Source organism: Leucopleurus acutus (genome assembly GCF_964270905.1).
Source record: "Leucopleurus acutus genome assembly, chromosome: 18".
NCBI classification, from domain to species: Eukaryota; Metazoa; Chordata; class Mammalia; order Artiodactyla; family Delphinidae; genus Leucopleurus; species Leucopleurus acutus.
Genome location: NC_139160.1, coordinates 9,006,153 through 9,028,992, shown reverse-complemented (window position 1 = coordinate 9,028,992; position 22,840 = coordinate 9,006,153). Strand labels below are relative to the sequence as shown.

Here is a 22,840-nt window from a genome sequence, read left to right as displayed (position 1 = left end):
TTAGTTCCTGTGTTGTTCTTAAGTTTTTTAGATCTATGAACCTGTACCAACCACCTAGCCATGAAGGGATAAAAAGAAAAAAATTCTATTCTACTATTCTTTCTTTATTGGTTTTAAAAATAACTTGTCTGTCCTCCATGTTCATCAATTTTGTGGGAAAAGAATTTCATGACACCAAAGGTTAAATTCTCATTCAAGTTGAAGATAAAGTGGCTTTGTTGTTTCCATTTGAAAAATTTCTCCTGTTTAAAAATGATAAATCTACCTTTCTTAACAGAAAATAATCCTTTCCAATCTGGCCATCTTGGTGATCAAACCATCCTCTTCTTCTATCAGTCTGGGGAAAACTCATTTGAAAATGGGAAAAAACAAAACAACAACAACAACAAAAACCCAGTGTAACGTCCTACAAATTCCATCAAAAACATTTATTTGACACTTATAATCTCCATCTATCTCCAAATCAGTCTTCACTGTATAACAAGAACCTGATACACTGCCTGACAGAGGTATCCAAAATAGATTCAATAAATGAATGAATGATATGTAACAGGTACTATAATACAACTATAGGTGAAACAACCTTCCTGAGGGTATGCAATTCAGTGAAGAAGCAGATATAGATTTGAATAAAGTATTTCCTACCAAAAAACATTAGTCTTTTACTTACAAATGGTAATTAATTTTCACATAACAAATTAAATTATAACAACTGCCTCCTAATGAAAAGAGTAAGAGGAGTAAGTTAAAGGTCGATAAGAAATTCTACCTTAGATTTAAATGATCAATTTTAATTACAAAAGTGCTTTCACATCAGTTAACACATTCTCTACCATCAACCCAGCATTATTAACTCCAATAACTAAGGCTAAGTGAGATTAAGCAAATTAACCAAATTTTACCTACATCAAGACAAGCTTGATACATTTTTTCAATCCAACAAAATACTTTTGTGCTATCCCCTAAAACTTGTGATTAAAAAGATCTGGTAAAAAATAACAACATTACCAAGAAGTGATCCATGTAGGAAATTTTTTGAATTGTCACTATATACTTTTCATTTTGATACTGTTGTACCTTTTATATATATATATATATATATATATGTGTGTGTCTATATATGTATATATATATATATATATATACATATATAGACACACACACACACACACACTTTAGTTTCATGAGTTGTCAAGTTACAAAAAAATTTATTTTAAAAAGTAATCTAGGGCTTCCCTGGTGGCGCAGTGGTTGAAAGTCCGCCTGCCGATGCAGGGGACACGGGTTTGTGCCCCGGTCCGGGAAGATCCCACATGCCGCGGAGCGGCTGGGCCCGTGAGCCATGGCCGCTGAGCCTGCGCGTCCGGAGCCTGTGCTCCGCAACGGGAGAGGCCACAACAGTGAGAGGCCCGCACACCGCAAAAAAAAAAAAAAAAGTAATCTATAACGCCACAGTGACTTCTTAAGTTCTATATATGTAAACAACATTGTATATAAAGAGGAAACTTGAATGTGTCTATATGCATGAGACTGAAAAAAGACACAAGTAAAAAAAGAGATAGAAGTGGGGTTATTATTACCTTGACATCCTACGTCTATTTCTGCTTGCTAATTCTCTACTAGGAAGATATATGAATAATGGCTATTACATGTACAAATGCAAAAAGGCTGAGAATGAGTTTTACACTGTACTAAAATCCCACAAGGAATTAAGCTCACCAGAAAGTATTTTACATGTAACTGTAGATCTATAAGGGAGAAGAGGAGGGAAAAAAAAGCAATTCTTAATGACTTCTTAGCTAACTCTCAAATAAGTCAAGGGACAAGAAAATAGGGAAAACAGAGAGAGATAAGAAAATAATGACAAAGTAATGGGAATAAATAAATATGTAACTGAAAGTGTGCTCAGACTATTCTACTAATCCTTTGCCTCTTGCCCCCAGCCCCAGCTTCTGATAAAGACATAACCAAGTATGGATGGGGCTGTCTATTTCTGTAGGTAAGGCAGGAAATTAACATGAGGTTTAAGTGACAGTGAAATGTTTTTACCTTGATTTACCTGGGAATGCTAAAAGTATTTCCTTCATCCTTCTATCTTTCTTTTAATTTTTATTATAAATACTTTCAGACATACACAGATGTTGAGAGAATAGTATAATGAACCTAATCACCTCATTCTATCTTGATTTTTTTCTTTTATTACCCAATCAAATATTTATTTTCCCAATCCTAGAAAATATATCAACGTAGTATAGTGTTAATTTCTTATTTTTATGCCAGAAAAAGGCATCAGAAAAAGGTAAGTGTTCCCCTAAAAAACATCTGGCTCAGCAATATCAACTTAAATAAATGACCACCAGGAGGAGCTCACCTAAGTGTATCTAATGGCCGCAGAAACAGTCATTCACAGGCACTTGAAGCAAAGGAAAAGGGAAGGGGCACTTAATAACAGAATGCTTAAATCTGGTTCTACAGATTTCAAGTGCCATTATGTCATAACAGAAAGAACTCAATCCACTCAATCTAACCAATTTACTGCAGCCAATACCCAAGACTCACAAAACTTGCAGAAATCAATATTTAGAATTCCCTGGCAATCTGACTGGAGCTATTAAGACAGGTTACACAATTTAATTCTCCAGGTTCTGAAAGTCCACCCTCCAAAACAATTTCTTTACAAATTAAATACATTTTTCCAAATCATCATGTGCTCACAACTATTTAAGGTCATAAGCCAGTAACAAAAACTGGAATTTACCATAGTACTGTTCCATAAAGTATGTTAATTTTCAAAGTACATCTTTTCATGATGTATTTTTATATACTAAATTTTGTATTTCTTCAAGAAAAATTCTCCAATAAACTTCAGGAAAATTAAGTACATAAGTAATTATAAAAGGCTTTCTTTCTCACTTTTTTCAAGAAGACAGATTTACATGTTTAGATGTGGGTAAAACTGGAAAGCAGGTGGAGAGACAGACCAGCTACACAATTCCAGAGGCCAACATCAAGACTGCATTCTAGATTTGTTCCAGTAGGTACCATTCACATGGAAAACAATGTGAATGGTGCCACCTACAGTTGTGCAACTCAACAGAACTATGGGGGAAAGATTAAAACTTATAATAAGCTTCTATCAGTGAATCTATCAGATAAAATACATTTCTCCTGAAAATAAATAGAAGATCGTTAACCATAAATAAGTAGATTTGAGATGATAATGAAAGGGCTCATTTCATTGCAATTCTTCCCCCTTCTCAGAAAAGGTAGATTTATATGGAATCTACCCCAGGGAGGGCAAGATAGGCAACTTTCACCACACCGCTGTTATTCATACTTGCCTTCAATTTTTATGTCTTGATACTAGTTCATATCTTCTTCTTATACAAATCAATTTAATTTCCAAAAAGCTGTAAGCAACTTCTCTGAATAATGATAAGTTCCATAAGATTTATCTAATTACATTTAACTCCATTTCCAAGAACAGAAACAGTATATCTTGCTAACCAAAATAAAAACTGTTTTAGTTCCTAGGCAATTTGAAAGACAGAAATGAATGAACAAATATGAGAGCTAATTTTCTAGAAAGTATTAACCAATAATAATTTTAAATAAGGAGAAAGAAAATACACTTAATTATTAAAACAATACGAAATGTTAAAGTATGTATCACTTGCCGAAATTCTGCTTCTAGCAGTGTTTAAAATTTTGGCTAACCTTTCTGACAACCAATTGGACAAGTAAAACTTACATTGGTAATATATGGTTCAATAGCTTGAGCTGTCCTCTTCAGTAAAGCCTTTGCCAAATCATATGCTTGCTTGTTTAAATTCTGAAGAAAAAAAAAACAGTATCTATATTATACACCACTAAATATGAAAAAGGAAATATTACCTGTATTCAAAAAGCTACTGTTAAATCAATGAATGAGAAAACTGTTTAAGATTCAATTCGAATAAAAGGGCGATGGCAAAGTCACTTTTCTCCTAAGACTAACTGATCTAGTAGATCTTAAGATCCCTTCCAAGCAAGGATAATTATATTCTCTTCATATCTTATTCATAGCATAAGGTAAACCACATAGAAAAGGTCAATAAATGTTTATTAGACAGAAAAGGAGATACTGAGTCACTGTAAAGCTAGTTGTAAAGTCAAATCAGTTCAGCTGAGTACAAATACAGGCTATTTCACTCCAAGACCAAAAGAACCAAAACATCATAAGAGAATGAACTGGGTCCTAGTGCGGGCAGAAATGGGGAATCCTCAGGTGGCTGAAGACAAAAGAGTTTGGGGCAGCTATGGGAAAGCAGATTTTCCCGAAGCACATCTCAGAGCATAGGGAAGCCCAAGGATATAAGAAACATAACAAGGGAATCCCCTGGCCGTCCAGTGATTAGGACTCAGCGTTCTCACTGCAGGGGCCCCGGGTTTGAGCCCTGGTCAAGGAACTAAGAAACCACAAGCCATGCAGCACTGCCAAAAAAAACCCAAAGAAACATAGTCAAGTATGAAAAGAAAAGAAGTACAAGAAACAATACCTTAAGAATATATGTTTCTAAGAGATTTTGATGATGGAAAGAATCATGACCAAAGATCTGAAATGGAATCACTACTCCAGTTCAAACATATTACAGACAGCAGGAAAATTGTATATATCCTGAAACTCACATTCAGCGTATTTTTAGATTTATCCGCATTGACGCTTTGTATTGTATCATTTCATTAATATCTAACTGCTGTTTAGTATTTTCATATATAATATGCTACAGCTTATTTACTCATTCTCCTATTCATAGACATTAAGCTGTCTTGTATTGATACATGCCTCCTTGTGCATATAAGAAATAATTTTCTATAAATACTACCTTTGCCATTTTTCAAATGAGCTGTTTTGTCTTGTTCTTATTTGTAGAGTTTCTCTATACACTAAACATTTGCCAATTACATGCACAACATATCTTAGAGCCTATACCTATGTTTTTACAATGCTTATGGTATCTTAGGACATACAAAAGTTTTCATTTTAATATAACCAAATATATTAATCTTTTCCTATTTGGCTTGTGCACTCTCTATATTTTTTAAATTCTTTTCTATATTGAGGTTAATTTGTTGTTTTATATTTTCAAATAAAATTTCAAAGATTTGCTTTTCAGATTTAGATCTTTATTCTGCCCGTAATTTATTTTTATGCATGGTATGAAATAAGAATCTTATATTATTTTCCATATGGATATTCAAGTCCATTATTCCCTCCAATGACTTCCCTGTAATACTCACACTCTCAAGTTTCTATACAACCATGTACCATTTGTAAATTTTCCATTACTTCCATATGTCCCGTTGTCTATTACTGCCTGATTACAGTCAAAGAGACATATGGAAATAATGTCTTAACACCAGGTAAGATAAGTCCCCACTTTCTTATTCTTCAAAAACCAATTTGTCAAACTACACACACATGCACATATACACACGCAATACACATTCACAATTTCTATTTTGATTAGGTTATCTATTAGTATGCAGAGGAATGAAATTATTGTGATACTGAGCTTCCCATCACATAAACAATTATAACAAATCATGCAACATATTTAAGTCGTCTCTTACACTTCTCCAACAACTGTAATAACTTTGAACATTAAGGTCATGCACATTGTTAATAAATTTCGAAGTAGCTCAAGTCTTTGTTAAAGATACAAATAAAAATTTTTTGAAATTATACTGACAGATTTTTATATATTGATCTTATATCTAGCAACTTTGCAGAATTTTCTTATTTGTTCTAGAAACTAATCTGTACATTGTTTTGTGTTTTCTGCACAGGCAGTCATAACATCTGCAAATAATTTCACTTTTGTCTCTTCTTTCTAATCCTTTTATCTTTTCTCTTGTTTTACTCCACTAACTTAAGGCTTCTAGTTTAATGCCGATTCGAAATAGCATACTTGACTTTTTCCTGAGTAGAAGTGACATCTTGACAATGTTCCTAACTTCAAAGAAAATCCTTCAGCATTTCACCATTAAGTGCAGTTATCATACATAACCTTATCAATTTAAGGAAGTTCCTTTCTATTTCAAATATGCTAATAATATTTTTTATCATAAGTTATACTGAATTTTATCAAATGGTTTTCTTATACATCTACTGACTATTTTTTCTCTTTGTTCTGTTAATTTCCACAAATAATTTTTAATGTTAATCCATCTTTGAATTCCTAAAATTTAGCCAATTTGCTCATTACCAATATTACTTTATATCATTCTGGATAGTGTCCACTATTATTTTATATTGGATTTACATGAATGTATTATAAATTAAATTAGCCTATTATCCTCCTTTCTTGAACTTGGTTTTCTCTAGTTTTCCCTATGAAGACTATATTCTGCTCATAATGTGAACTGTGGAGCATGCCTTCCTCTTCTATAATCTGAAAAAGTTTGCTGAATATCATGATTATACGGCACTTAAATGATTAAAAGAAATCTCCAGGTGATGTGTTTAAATTCCTTCATACTTGGTTTGAGTTCTGCTGCTGTTGCTATTATTACTGTCATCGTTGTTTAGGAGGAAATATTTTTGTTTGTTTTATGGATATAGTTTTTAAAACCAATTAAATTTCTTTTATTGGTTAAAGGTTATTCAATATTTTCTCTCTTGAGAAAAATTGGCAAGTTTTATTTTCTAGAAATTTGTTTTGTCCAACTCCAAATATGTTAGCATAAAATACTGTTCATGGAATTGTTTTTTGATCTTTTTAATGCCTGCTGTTCCTCATTTCATTCTAAAATTGTATATTAATACCATCTCCCTTTTTTCTGATTCAAACTGCCAAGGGTATGCCTATTTAATATACTTTTTGAATTACCAACTTTAGGTTTTTCTGAAATGTCACTGTGTTTTCTATTTCATTCATTTCTGTTCTTCATGGTTTACTTTCTTGTACGGACTGTATATTCTAACGATACTTTTATAATTTCTTGAACTGGACACTTTAACTATAAAGTTAGATTAGGGCTTCCCTGGTGGCGCAGTGGTTGAGAGTCCGCCTGCCGATGCGGGGGACACGGGTTTGTGCCCCGGTCCAGGAAGATCCCACATGCCGCGGAGCGGCTGGGCCCGTGAGCCATGGCCGCTGAGCCTGTGCATCCGGAGCCTGTGCTCCGCAACAAGAGAGGCCACAACAGTGAGAGGCCCGCGTACCGCAAAAAAAAAAAAAAAAAAAAAACTAAAGTTAAATTAAAACAACATTTAAGTTGAATCCCACAGGTTTTAATATGTATCACTTTAATTATTATTTCTAAATTTCTTATAACTGCCATCATGATTTACTCTTTTGACAGATTAATTATGAATGCTAGAGGCTTGTTAGTTTTTTGTTTTAAAATCCTCAAGAACTGTTGGTCTATTTGACTTATAATCAACTGGAAATGTATTAAAATGGCCCACCAAATTGTGAGTTTGTTTCTCCTTATAATTCTTCCAATGTATGCTTTATATATTTTGAGCCTATGTGAATACAAGTTTAGGCATCTTCCTGAGAACTAAAACTTATCATTGTATAACTCCCTTCTTTACCTGGTAAAGACTATAACATCTAAAATCAATACAAGTTATTTCAGTTTTCCTTCAGTTATGATGTGCCTGGCACGGCAAATCTTTTCTCCATCCTTTTAGTGACAACCTTTTTGTGACAGTATTTTTGTTATCTCTTATTAACAATGACCAGTTGAATTATTTTTAATCTAATCTGACAACCTGAAGTAGTAAATTTGGGCCATTTACATTTATTGTAATTCTTCCTTGCATTGTAATCCTTAAAATTTTAACATGAATACTTCATTTAAAGTTCAAAGTAGGGCTTCCCTGGTGGCATAGTGGTTAAGAACCCACCTGTCAGGGACTTGCCTGGTGGCACAGTGGTTAAGAATCCGCCTGCCAATGCAGGGGACATGGGTTCGAGCTCTGGTCCGGGAAGATCCCACATGCCGCGGAGCAAATAAGCCTGTGCGCCACAACTACTGTGCCTGCGCTCTAGAGCCCGTGAGCCACAACTACTGAAGACCGCGCACCTAGAGCCCATGCTCCGCAACGAGAAGCCACCACAGTAAGAAGCCCACGCACTGCAATGAAGAGTAGCCCCCGCTCACCGCAACTAGAGAAAGGCCTCACACAGCAATGAAGACCCAACACAGCCAAAAATAAATTAATTTTAAAAAAATAATAAAGTTCAAAGTAAATCAATAGCTCTGTACTCCTAATCATCAGCAAGATCATATCACTCCTTGACTCTATTAGGCCATTCAATCTTACACGTTATTTTTATCCAGTGGTTTAGGACCATTTTGTTAAAATCCCTTTAATTAATCATTATAATTATTATTGCTACTGTTTTTGTTTTATACATCAGTTCTTATTTAGAGCATTTCATTGTTCACCAATACTTCTTACATTTCACTTCTTTCAAGTTCAATTGCCATTATTCTGAAGTACTCAAATAGTAGTTCTTTCAGGAAGGATCTATTGACAAGTTGTATATTTAATGTCTTAATTTCACTCAAATTGGATAGCAACTGTGTGCCAGCATATACAGTTATTTTATCTCAGTACTTTGGAAATATAGGTTCATTATGTTCTGGCATCTATCCTTGCTACTGAGAAGTCAGCAATCAGTTTAATGTTTATTCCTTGTTAAGGGCTATGTCTTTTCCCTCTGGATGCTTTATAGATTATTTCTATTTTGTCATTCTACAAATTCTCCAAGATATGCCTACACTGGGATTTATTTTTATTTATTCTGTTCATGACACTTTTGTTACCTAACTCATAAATTTACGCTTTTCGTCAGTTCTAGAAAATTTTAAGCAAATCTCTACTTGAATATCATCTCTTCTCCATTCTTACTCAGTGTTCTGCATCACTTTTAAATATACTGGACCTTTTCATCCTATCGTTTATGTTTTCCTTAACTTTACCTCACTGTATCTGTACAATTTCCTCAGCTCTACCTCCTAGTTCTCTAAATATCTTTTATAATCCAAAAAATATTTTGATGTCTATGAACATTTTTCATTTCTACTTTTCCTAACCATAGCTTCTTCTCCTCTCAGATGTCTAGCTATCATACTTTTTAACTCTTATGCTTCTAGAGATTAAAACATAAAACTGTTATCTTTAATCCTTTTATAGGTATTTAATGTTTTTATCTAATAAATATATTATCTGAATTTTTACTTAGTGTCTGATTTTCAGTATTGATGGACTTCTTAAAAGTTTGGAAATTTTGGATTATGAGGTCATTTTTAATGAAGCATTATATTTGTGAATGCTGTGTAGCTATAAATTTAAGTTATATCTTTCCAGAAAGGTCTTAATTTTGCAGAGACCTTTATACTGGTGAATCACAGAACCATATTTCCAACTGCTTACTAGAGTGTTAGTCATTTTCAAAGAACGAAACATACAAAAACACACACAACACCCACACAACTTGATTAACATCACCCAGGCAAGAAATACTTGTGTCATCAACATATCCTTTTCTCCAAGTTAGTAAAGACTTCCCCTTTCTTTGTGTGTTTTTTTTGCAGTATGCAGGCCTCTCACTGTTGTGGCCTCTCCCGTTGAGAAGCACAGGCTCCGGACGTGCAGGCTCAGCGGCCATGGCTCACGGTCCCAGCCGCTCCACGGCATGTGGGATCTTCCCGGACCGGGGCACGAACCCGTGTCCCCTGCATCGGCAGGCGGACTCTCAACCACTGCGCCACCAGGGAAGCCCAAGACTTCCCTTTTAATTTCACCCCTCCCCGCCATCTACACCATCACTGTCTTTTACACCTAAGGCCTTATTTGTGTTCCTTGAAACATAATCCTATACAAAACTGAGTTATTGCAGATACTTTATCACATGTACTAACTCTGTTATTTCTTCATTTAATTAGTGACTAATAAGTGTATCATGTTTTATTAAACACAAGTGATGTACATTAATATTAATCAATAAAAGTCTCCAGGGCTTCCCTGGTGGCGCAGTGGTTGAGAGTCCGCCTGCCGATGCAGGGGACACGGGTTCGTGCCCCGGTCCGGGAGGATCCCACGTGCTGCGGAGCGGCTGGGCCCGTGAGCCATGGCCGCTGAGCTTGCACATCCGGAGCCTGTGCTCCGCAACGGGAGAGGCCACAACAGTGAGAGGCCCGCGTACCGGAAAAAAAAAATAGTAATAATAAAATAAAATAAAAGTCTCCAAAACTATAAAGCAGGATAAATTGCATTTTAAACGTAAGCAAATTCTGGACCCTAATATTAACAAGCTTTCGATACATTTCAATATATATTGCTACTTACCTTATGGGCAGGTACCAGATTTACCAAAACTGTATCCAAAAGCTCCTGAGATACTGTATCACCTTCACAAATAATAGAACTCATGAGATCCACCATATGCATATGAACTTTCTGATTGTGGCCATTGCTGAAATTCAAAATTGATATTTCATTTAAAGTATATCTGAAATTTATAAGATTTAATCATAACATAGAACATTACACTTTATTTTAAACTGATACTCAGGTATTAATTAAATCAAATTCTACATATTCATTTAAAGCTTCCCTCTCTTCCAAATCTTATAATAGCATCCAAAATATTTTTTAAATTACATTTCCAGGATTACTTTTTCCTAATTTTTACCAGTCTCACAATCAAAAGTAATTAAATCAAATGCAACTTTAGTTTTGCCTTAAATTCAGAAAATCAAACTACTTTGCGGAAGTTAATTCTAGTAGATAAATTTAAGGAATACACAAAGAACTCAACTATTCACATGAATTAAGGAGTCAGTAATATGTGATTTAAATAAAAGAAAATAACATAAGCCAAAATAAATTTTATATTGGCTATAGATTACCTTATGCCACTCTTATATTATTCTCTACAGTACAGAATTAAGCTGTATTCACTGTCCAAACATCTATAAAAATTATGTTAATGAGTTCTTAAGTTATAACTCTTAGCCTTCCAATATTCATCATAGTTAACAGTTTATGCAGATTCACCTGTAAGTTAAAAATTCTTTACATTTAAAAAAAGATTATATTCTTTGTAAAGTAAACTTACTTTATAACTGAAAATAATGTTCTGTATAATTGGGTAAAAATTTCATTGCTGTCTTCCAACTCAAAGCATATGTTATATGACTTGACCCAAGCAATGTTCTAAAAATAAGACATAAAAAAGGAAAAGGGTAAAATTTTAATTAGTAAAAATATACAAGCACAAAACCCAGTTTAAAATGTCATCTCAAGATAGAATATATTGCTTACCTCAAGTAAATAAAAATACCTATTGAATTGTGGGCTCTTTGTATCCTCTAGCCCCTTCAACTGCCTTGTTATAAACATAAATATATCCTTTAAAAAAAAAAGACAAAGTTTTGTTTAGATTATGAAAATATCCACTAAATTCCTAAAGATAATTCAGCACTCATGTGTATCTATCATGATAAATTGTAAAGAACCAGTTTAAAAACATTCTACTTGGCTGGAATTTTTTAAATGTGCATCATCATGAAAACACCAAATATCTTACTGCCCTTTAAAGGAAAACGGTAAATCATTTACTATGATCTTAAAGTAGAGAAAGAAAAACACCTTACTGTAGGTTAAAAAAAACAGACCTGAAAATGGAGTAAACTAAAATTTATGCTGTCATTAAAACAAACAGGTTGCGATGACTGAGAGCTGAACTGATCAGGTTTGCTGGAATAGCACTATATATGGTAATTATATAGCAAGAACATGGTTTAGGAAACTTGAAATTCCAAAATAAAATCACCAAGTGAGAAGACAATAGATTGCAGAAGCTTAGAAGTTTTAAAAAGACCCACAGAAGTTAACTCGTCAAGCTTCCTACCTTATCATTATAACTACTTGTTCTCCCCTACCATTTATCAATCTATCCCCATCTCTTGCTTTCAGTTTTTTCCTGCACACCCCTTTATACCTGGGTAAAAATAAGTTCAATATCACTTTGAGTCAAATTTTTATGACGATAGTTTTTGAAAAATTTGGAGAAGGTTAAAATTATTAAAGCTAATTCTACAAAGGAAGCATGTTAATCAATCAAAAAGAAAAAGATGTTTCCCTCATAAGTAAAACGATAAACAAGCATTTCTTAAAAGGGAAGAAATAGGATATGCAGATTACTGAGTAGCTTTTCAAGAAAAATACTATCACAAGTACATCCTTCAAAAATGGTTACTTTAAAAAAAGGTACAGTTACTTTGTTAGTAGTACTGCATAAAATATGTCCTCCATGAACGAACCCTTTCTGGTTCGACTAAGAGAGAACAACTGCTGTACTGAATCTACCTGGAGATGGAAAGACAATATTCATTGATCATCTCTCTAACAAGCACTGACCTAAACATGAAGCTGGGTATATAAAAAGGGTTTTCTGATGACAATAACAAACTGACAGTGGAAAGGTAAGGATCAAAGTGTCACAATTTTCTATTATTACTACTGTAGACAAAAATACAAACTTGATACTAACCAAAACAGAGTGAAAACTATTCTATAAGTATTCAGAAACACCCTCAAATAATTTTTAATACTACCCCAATAAAAGAAAAAAGTGGCATTTAAAATAAGAGCCAAAAAAATTGACCAGAGGGGGAAAGCGGGTGGGGGGAAGAGGGGTGGTGGGATGAATTGGAAGATTGAGATGGACATATATACACTGATATGTATAAAATGGGTAACTAATGAGAATCTGCTGTATATAAATAAATAAATTAAATTAAATTAAAAAAAACTGACCAGAAAAAATAAAATACTTAAAAATTTTAAGCTAGATTCTAAAAACTCTAATTTAATCATACCTCTTCAATATTCTTCTCAAAAACTGTCCTATTATTAATAGAAAAGATTTGTAGCTATTCTTTTGGGAGGACTTTCATTACCCCAAAGCCTTGAGACAGCTCACTGATAACGCAAACTGAGAAATCCACAAGAGAGGTAGAAGAAATCATGTAGCAGCACTCTTAAGTTAGACTTCCCTCTTCATGAGAATGCCAACAAAACATCTAGTGAGGAAGAGCCACAGCCCACAGTCAACCAAATACAATTACTCCTTAAACCAATTAAGTACCTCAAATTAAAGGTTCACAATTAGAAATCAGGATATACATCTGTGTACACAACTCCACGGGCCAGCTCATATTACCTACTTTAAGTCTCTCACCATTCTCAAATCTTACAATTCAATTTTACTTGTAGATGACAAATATTGTCCCCTACCTCCCCCATCCTAAGATATATGAAACAAGCGTGTCCACGGCAGTTTGGGCATTCCTTACTGGAGTCTTGGCTGACTTGATCAAATGAGCAGGTTCCTCACTCCAGTTTTTAAGAAGCAACTCCCTGAGTTCAAGAACCGAGTCTGGGTTGTTTTTCACCAAGGTAAACCCAGTTCCTGACATATAATAACTAACATCAATATTTGTTAAATGAAATAAACCTAAATTGTCTTTTTGTTCCATACTGGGTAATCTTCCTAGGGACTCATTTCCTAACCAACAGTTTCCACAATTATCTTTTATTGTTGTTGGCTTTTCTAATTTTCTTATAACTTGCCTCATTCAATAAATTTTTGCACAGCTCTACTTATTTTCATGCTTTCTACCCACTGGATTAATCATGCTATTCTCCTTCTTTTCTCATCTTTTAAAAATTATTTCATTCACATGCCTTTACTTACAACTACCATAACCAAGTACTAAGTGTGCTTTCTACCTTTCATTAAAATTTTGTTCATTGTATTTTCTTCAAAACAATTCACATCACACCTTACATTAAGTGAATTAGGATTCATATATTATAAATTCAGACTTACACTAGATACTGTGTTTTAAATAATGAACATGGTCTTCAATATGAATTTTTAAAAAGGAAAAGCAAGTGTCCCCAACTGATACTGAAATACCACTAATGATGACATAATATAAAAAGTATAGGGAATTCCCTAGCGGGCCAGTGGTTAAGACTCGGCACTTTCACTACTGTGGCCCAGGTTCAGTCCCTGATCAGGGAACTCAGATGCCATAAGCTGTGTGGCATGGCCAAAAAAAAAAAAAAGTATAGAAAACACTTTACTAATCAACTTCTTATTCTGAAGATCAGAAATTGTTTTACAAAATTAAATACTAATGGGGGGTAGGAAATTCTACAGAAAACAGAAGTACAATAGTTTAACAAAAGACTGCTGCAGCTAATGTCAAAGAATCTAAAGAAATAATCGAAATACTTTAATTCCCATTTTAGACAGAAAGATAAAGTATCAGTCAATCTTGGCAGTTCTTTTAATCACTACTTGCCTTTAATTTATCAGGGGATGTGTAAGGAGCTTCAGGAGCATAAATCCTAAAAATATCAGCAAGGCAGCAGGCTACCAGTAATCGAACATCTTTATCAGGATGCTTGAGGAAAAAATCTGAAGCAAGATGTAAAGCTAGGTTTAAATAGAGCTCCTTTTCTTCTTCAGAGTCCTGGTCCATATCCATGAAAGTTTTCACAACCATCTATATAAAAACAAAATAATCAAATAATGAAATCCTCCATGTAAAAATATATTTATTTGAAATAAAAGCCATATTAATTACAAAGGTTAACTTCCAATAAATACACTTTCATGTTTCCCCTAAAAGTATCTATCTGAGAGAACAAGACCTTTCTGAACTATAGGGCAAATACAACTTTTCTTTAAAAGACTAAATAGGGCTTCCCTGGTGGCGCAGTGGTTGAGAGTCCGCCTGCCGATGCAGGGGACACGGGTTCGTGCCCCGGTCCGGGAGGATCCCACATGCTGCGGAGCGGCCCGTGAGCCATGGCCGCTGAGCCTGCGCGTCCGGAGCCTGTGCTCCGCAACGGGAGAGGCCACAGCAGTGAGAGGCCCGCGTACCACAAAAAAAAAAAAAAAAAAAAAAAAAGACTAAATAAAATACTTTTCATTTACCCATCACACCTGCTAACCAGATTTTAAAAGTTTAAAAGTAGCTTAACATAGTACTTCTAGTCTCACTTTTACAACACTGAGCTAAAAAAGAATATATAAACAGATTCAAGAAAGGATGACAAAGATGGATCCCTAAACATTAAAAAGCTACCATGAAGTAACTACTGTAGCATCCAATTAAATATTTCTTGTACCACAGTTAAAGACAATATGAGATGGACAATTCATTAGTAGGACTCAATGGCATGTATGGAGTGAGAAGAAAGCAAACATTTACATAAAAGAAGTGGGATGGAAACTACAATGGTGAAAAATCATATAGTTTGAATTCTGTGAAGAGCTTTCTCTAATTTTAGTATCAGCAGTCACAAGGAAGCCTCAGTCTGTACTATTCCTACTTCACGTAAGACTTGACAAAATTGCTGAACTCGTCAGGGACATTTAAACACAACTTTAATGCAAAGGTGACAACCTGGCATCCACTAGGTGGCGCTACAAATACTAATCAACAAGTAGGGCTGGACTTGGTCTTTGAGACATAACTGCATGGATTTCCACTCTGCTGTAGAGTTAGACTTCTGAGTAATGAATTGTCCAATGTATTACTGAATTCTCAGAGCAGCTGTGGGTAACAGCGTTCCTCACAGAGCAGACCCTCAGTTCTACTACACCAGAGGCCAGAACCATCAGTAGACTAATCTTTCCAGTCTGACACTACAATTAGTTTAAGGGTACAATGTCCAGGGCTACTCTCCTAACTTTTTAATTTTATTACTTTTAAGATATATGCTTTGATGGCTTTGATGTATTATGAAAAAAGACAAAAAAAAAAAAGCTATATGCAAGGAACTCTTTCTTTCCCTGGAATCGCTTCACAAGAGTGAGAGATTCAGTATATTTTGAATAAAATGTTATAAGAAATTCTAGAAATTACATAAACAATGACACTTTACATATTAGCAAGTTTCTATAACTTATAAAACTTATACCTGTACTTGTACATATCAAAAATTACCATCATCCCACATTAAATCCTTCCTATATTTCTCCAGGACGGTTGCTATAAACAGTGGGCAGTGTAAATCAGGAAAAAAGAAAGAGAAGAAAAGTAACCAGATTATTGCTGAGCAGAAATGTCTACAAAATAATGAAAGCTTACTACAAGCACTAAATGTGAGCACTGTGGAAATCATTCCACCAAAACTATCAATAAATTTTATTCAAGGGCTAGATAATGGGAATTCCTCAATACTGTGACCAACTCAAATGGTGTTATAAAACTCACGAATAACTCATATATGAGTCCTCTAAATTAAAAAAGATGTCTGAGAAAATAACATCCATAAAAGACACTAAATGCTAAATGCTTGTAAGTATAGTCTCTGTGTTCAATGTTCATTTCTTAGCAAACAATAAGGATGATATCATTGCTGAAATATAAACAAATCTGAGGAAATAAATGTATTCTTTCTCTAAAAACTTAATAGGTCAAGAAAATGTAAATACATAGAAATGAAAAATTTCATATCTAGGGTTTGTAGCTTAACCTTTTTTTTTTTTTTTTTTTTTGCCATACACCGGCCTCTCACAGTTGTGGCCTCTCCCATTGCGGAGCACAGGCTCCGGACGCGCAGGCTCAGCGGCCATGGCTCACGGGCCCAGCAGCTCTGCGGCATGTGGGACCTTCCTGGACCGGGGCACGAACCCGTGTCCCCCGCATCGGCAGGCGGACTCTCAACCACTGCGCCACCAGGGAAGCCCTGTAGCTTAACCATTTTTAATAAAATATACACAGTTCCCAACTAGATATAATATCCACATATTGGTAAATTTAATCTGCTCAAAGATGTCTTTTGCTTTGAATAACAAACACCTTATATCTGACATTCTAATACTTTATGCACAGGATATAATACTAAGACTTTATGTGAAACTTACAATAGTATTAGGGTCTTTTTCCTCTAATAAATAAACCATGCAACAATAAAGTAGTACTTCAAGGCTCCTGGGTCTTCAATGATTAATTAAGGTAAGTCTTTTACACTTGAAATACTGGTAAATATTGATAATGATATAACAAGCAACATGTCTAGGTAGATACAACATTGAACTGAAAAAAATGCTCAAAAATAAAGACCATCTGAACTAATCAGCTTAACAATCTTCTTGGCCACTCTGCTCTCTTAACCATTTTAATCACGGAGACTATCACTGCCTCGAAGACAAAGATGAAATATTATTCAAACAAATGTGAAGAGAGTCTAACCATACAGTGACTGCCTCACGAATGGAAGTTCACCATCAGTCTTGACTCACTGCTGTACATCAGAAGCAGAGAGCTAAAAGTAAAGCTCTTTAACCTACTTTCAAAATACAAGAAAGTAAAATACAGCCTTAGTATTCAGTAGAATTAAAATTTCTTTTCTCAAATTAAAATGGTTGCTTTTATGAAATAAATGAGATATAGGAGGAGACAACTTTCTAAAGATAATAATGAGTATAAGCGTATTGTGGGTTTGTTCTTTATACCCAAGTATAGACAGCCCTAGAAAATGTAAGCTTCACCTTTCTAATTGCACTCCCATTAACAATAGCTAAGGAAACCCTACAGTTCTTTATCTACTCCACTCTCTTAGCTCCTAATTACAGCTAATTAGTTTTGGCCATGAGACATTTTCTGCTTTGATTTGCTTGAAGTTGCCCTAACAAGATACAGCCCTATGTGATTTCCACAGGTGTCCTCCACCAGCTCTGCTTATCCTAAACAGATGTGCAAAGGACATAACCCAATTTTACTCACCTTTAACCGTCTCACCATTTCCTCTTTAGATATTTTATCTGAGATTTCCTTGACACCAGGAGGATAGGTAATTTTTCCATCATTGGTCCTTGTCTTTGAATGAGCCATGATGGAAATATCTTTACCCCTAAAACGAGAAAACTATTAGATGCAAACCAAAAAATAAGTATCAACAACATTCATAATAAACATGAAAAGGAATCTCTCCCTACAAAAAATTATAACTACTTCCTAATTTATAGTAATTCACTTATCTAATTAATGAAAATCATTTTACTGAATATTTCCCCAATTTTTAAAATTTTATTTTTACTTTCCATTAGTGGCAAGCTAGGTTATTTGCACTGACCCTCCAACAAAAAAACTCTAAGTGATTTTATTTACTTACTTATTTACATATATATAAAATACACACAGCATTTTTTTTAATAGCACCACAAATTACTTGGGCCAAAATCTAAGGGAATTCAGGAACCCAGAGAACTAAATGGAACTTTATATCCACTTACACCCTGAAGGCACCTGCCAACCCTGTCAAATCCAGAGTTCAGTTTTGCTGATCTTATGGAAAAAGAAGGACAGAGTCCTGTCAAGGAAGAACATCAGAGACCCTCCTGACATTAATGTAGAATACTATCCCAACCCAAAAAAGATAATACCTGCAAAGGAAAGAATTAAACCAAGTCAACATGTGCCCATGCTGCCATTACCACCCACAGGGACAGCAGAGAAGGCTGCCTTGGTATTAAGCAGAGCAAAGTAATAGCAGATACAAGGGAGGAACAGCTAATTAGTTTTGGCCATAAGCCTACACATTTGCTGAGGTTCACACTGCCTATGTAGTCCAGAGAACCTCAATACAAGAACTCAGTGACCCTCAACTGGTAACACCCCCATAATATAAGTACATTCAAGCCCTCCTAGAGGAGGGCACCTTCATGCTACACTGCAAATAATCCCCATATGATGTTTCTAGGACAATAAGCATTATCAAGTCAAAAATAACCAAGCATCTAAGCAAGCAAGGCACAATGAGCAAGAACCAGCAGAAATACCAGACCCCCCAAAACTTCAAATATTACAACCATCAAATGGAATATAAAACTACTATACAACTGTATAGTAGCCCTTGAACAACATCGGTTTGAACTGCATGGGTCCACTTATACACAGAACTTTTTCAATAAATACTACAATACTACACAGCCTATGGTTGGTTGAATCCGTGGATGTTTGTAACAGTGAATACAAAGGGTCAAGTATAAAGTTACACGTGGATTTTGAACTGCGGTTGGGGGGGGGATCAGCACTCCTAACCTCCATTAGTTCAAGGGTCAAATGCATTTATAATTTTAAAGAAATAAAAGATAAGTTTAAAAATCTACAAGGAATAAAAAAATTATACAGTAAATTAAAAGATATGAACAAAAAAGACCTACTGAAAATGAAAAAATACAAAAATTGAAAGTAAAAACTTAATGGATGAGTTTATTAGCAGATTAAGAAAAGCTATGAGACTTAATGAGCTACAAAAGATGTCCGAAGAAATTATCCAAAAATACAGAACAGAGAAACATAAAACTGCAATACACAAAAGAAAAAGTAAAATAGCTTAACTTACGATTCATGGGAGTACCAGAAGAAGAGGAATAAGGCAGAGGCCTCTCTATGAGGTGAATATCATAAATACCAATTCACAAATTCAAGAAGCCAAACAGAATTAAGTTCAAAATAATAATTCCAAAAAAACACACAAAACCTTATAGAAGACATATTACCTTCAAAGGAACAGTATTTAAACTAATAGTGACTTCTCACTAGCAACAATATAAACCAGAAGACAGCAAAATGTCACCCACAATGTGGTTAAAGAATATAATTGCAAAGCTGAAGTTTATATCCAAGGAATATAAGTTTTAGGAATACAGTGAAATAAGGACAAATGAGCCAGACAAAACTTGAAATGTATAATAAATTACTATATATAGTACTTAGAACAATATTTAACATATATCAGTATATTATAATATGGTATATATGGTGTACATGATCACATTAAAAGATCAAGATTTTTAAACTTCAATATAGAGAGATTACAAAAAAATTTTTAAATAATGATATGAGATACTGAAAGTAAAAGGATGGAAAAAAAGGATGCAAACACTAAACAAAATAAAGCACTTAAGCTAAACATAAATTAACAAGCATAAATAAGTAGGCCCCAAGATACACTCCTTGGTATTTACTCAACGGAAACACATACCTGCGTCCACTACAAGACATAAAGATGTTCATAGCAATACCATTCATATTAGTCAAAACAGAAAACAAAAATACCTATCAACAGTGGAATGAAGATACATTGTAGTATAGTCATACAATGAAATACAACACAGTTATGAGGGTGAATAAGCTACTGCTTCACACAATATGGATTAACATTACAAAGAAAGTTAGGTGAAAGAAGCCAGACATAAAACACTATACATAAAATATGACTACATTTCCAGAATTCAAAAATAAGGTAACCTAGCCGATGATGTTAAAAGTTAGAATAGTGAATTCCTTTGGTGGGAGATGTAACTTGAAAGAGGAGTAAGAGAATATTTCTTGGGTACAGGTAATGTTCTACTTATATATCTGGATGCTGGTCACACTATTGTTTTCACTTTGTATAAAGTCACAGAGCTAGCCATTTATAATTTTTATACTTTTCTGAATTATGCTATACTTCAACAAAAAAAAAGAAAATCTCCAAACATTTAAAAATGTAAAGTGCTTTCTAAGAATCAATGAATCAGGAGTAAAGAAAAAAAATAAGTGTAAGATCAACAAAGTAAAAAATCACAGGCCAATCTTACAATTTTTGACATAAAAACATTTAAAAATTTAGACAAACTGGAGAAAATCTATACCTTACCAAAATTTACTCAAGAAGAAAAAATGCCACTAAGAAAGAGAATCAATAAACCTTTCCACAAGGACAAACACCCAAGGCTACATGACTTTACTAATGAGTTCTACCAAATAACTGAGGAAGAAATAATTCCAATGTCATATAAATATTTCCAAGGACGAGAAAACAAGGGAATCCTTCCCAACTAATTTTATGTAACTAACTAGCATAACCATGGTACTAAAACCCAATGAAAAAAATAAGAGAAAGGAAAAAAAAATCACAGACCTATCTTTTCTGTGTTTACAGATACAGTATTTTTAAATAAAATATTGAGAAACCAAATGTAGCTACATATAAAAGACTGAGTTTAATCCAAGGAATGCAAGGTTGAATTCATCATATTTACAGATTAAAAAAGAAAAACCGTGTGATAAGGTCAAAAATGAAGAGACAATGATAAAAATTCAACATCAATTCTTGACTATAGAACAAAATAGAAGAAAAAGCTCAACAAACTAAAATTTATATGAAAGTTTCCTTTAGCTGAGAAAGGTAGGGTGCCATAAACACCCTACAGCATAAATCACATTTATTGATGACCTTTTGAAAGTGTTCTACTTGTTTTTAGGACCTGTAAAAACATACCTGCTATCATGACTTCTATTTCACACTGTAATAGAGATGCTAGTCAACACAGGAAGAAAAAGGCATCCAGTATAAAGATACAAAGTAAGGAACAAAACAGTCATTACCTGCAGATTACGTGATTATGTATACAGAAACTCCAAAGATTTATAGATAAAACATCAGAATTAATAAAATTGAGTTTAACAAGGTTGTAGAGTAGAAAAATCAACATGCAAACATCAATGACCTATAGCTAACAAAATACTTCACGGCAAAAGACTGAATAATTCCTCTCAAAATCAGAAACAAGACAAGGATGTCTGCTCTCACCACTCTTATTCAACATAATACTGAAAGCCCTAGCCAGCACAATATGGCAAGGAAAAGAAAATAAAGGCATACAGATTGGAAAGGGAGAACTAAAATCGTCCTTACTTCCAAATGACACGACTGTCTATACAGACGATTCCTGGGGAATCTTAAAAAAACAAAAACTAGTTCATCAAGATTACAGGATATATTGGACTTCCTTGGTGGCACAGTGGTTAAGAATCCACCTGTCAATGCAGGGGACACGGGTTCAAGCCCTGGTCTGGGAAGATCCCACATGCTGCAGAGTAACTAAGCCTGTGCGCCACAACTACTGAGCCTGCACTCTAGAGCCTGCAAGCCTCAACTACTGAGCCCATGCGCCACAACTACTGAAGCCCGCGCACCTCGAGCCTGTGCTCCGCAACAAGAGAAGCCACCGCAATGAGAAGCCCAGGCATCGCAACGAAGAGTAGCCCCCGATCTCTGCAACTAGAGAAAGCCCACGCACAGCAACGAAGACCCAACACAGTCAAAAATAAATAAATTTTTTAAAAAGAGATTACAGGATATAAAGATCAACATAAAGATCAATTTTATTTCTATATACTCCCAAGAAACAGAAACCAAAGTTAAAAGCACAACACTACTTTCAATCACTACCCTCCCTAATATTAATAGAACGTTTTAGTGCAAACCTAACAAAACATATACACAAAAAAAAAGAACATATACAGGACTGGTATGCTGAAAATTACAAATCACTGATGAAAAAAAACCACAGAAGATCTAAATGAATGGAGAGATATACTATGTTCATGGACCGAAAGACTCAAGATTCTTCCCCAAACTGACCTATGGATTTACGGATTCTAACAACATCCCCGCAAGATTTTTCATAGAGACAAGCTTATTCTAAAGTTTACCTAGAAAGACAAAGGAACCAGAAGAGGTGAGCTAATTTTAGAATGAAGTGAGAGGAACTCATTCCACTAAACTTTAAAATTTCCTATATAGCCAGAGTAAACAAGACAATGTGAATTTGGCAGAAGAACAGACACACAGATCAATGGAACAGAACAGACAACCCAGAAAGAGATCCACACAAGCACGTCCAACTGATTTTTTTTTTACAAAGATACAAAAACAACTGAATGGAGCAATAACAGACTTTTCCACATATAATGC

General features: G+C 34.4%; 1 protein-coding gene across 5 annotated transcripts in view; it reads right to left on the bottom strand.

The window, feature by feature from the left end:
- PDS5B (PDS5 cohesin associated factor B) overlaps positions 1-22,840 on the bottom strand; it is a 203,084-nt gene that overhangs the window by 102,885 nt on the left and 77,359 nt on the right. For all 5 annotated transcript variants that reach the window (XR_014326931.1, XM_082859730.1, XM_082859731.1 and 2 more), the window contains exons 2-7: positions 17,818-17,944; positions 14,380-14,583; positions 11,327-11,413; positions 11,121-11,218; positions 10,349-10,475; positions 3,752-3,832 (exon numbers count right to left, since the gene is read on the bottom strand). Coding sequence is in view for 4 of the 5 variants with exons in the window: in XM_082859730.1 (XP_082715856.1) it covers positions 3,752-3,832; positions 10,349-10,475; positions 11,121-11,218; positions 11,327-11,413; positions 14,380-14,583; positions 17,818-17,925 (705 nt within the window). In the remaining variant the exon portion in view is untranslated. The remainder of the gene's footprint in view (positions 1-3,751; positions 3,833-10,348; positions 10,476-11,120; positions 11,219-11,326; positions 11,414-14,379; positions 14,584-17,817; positions 17,945-22,840) is intronic.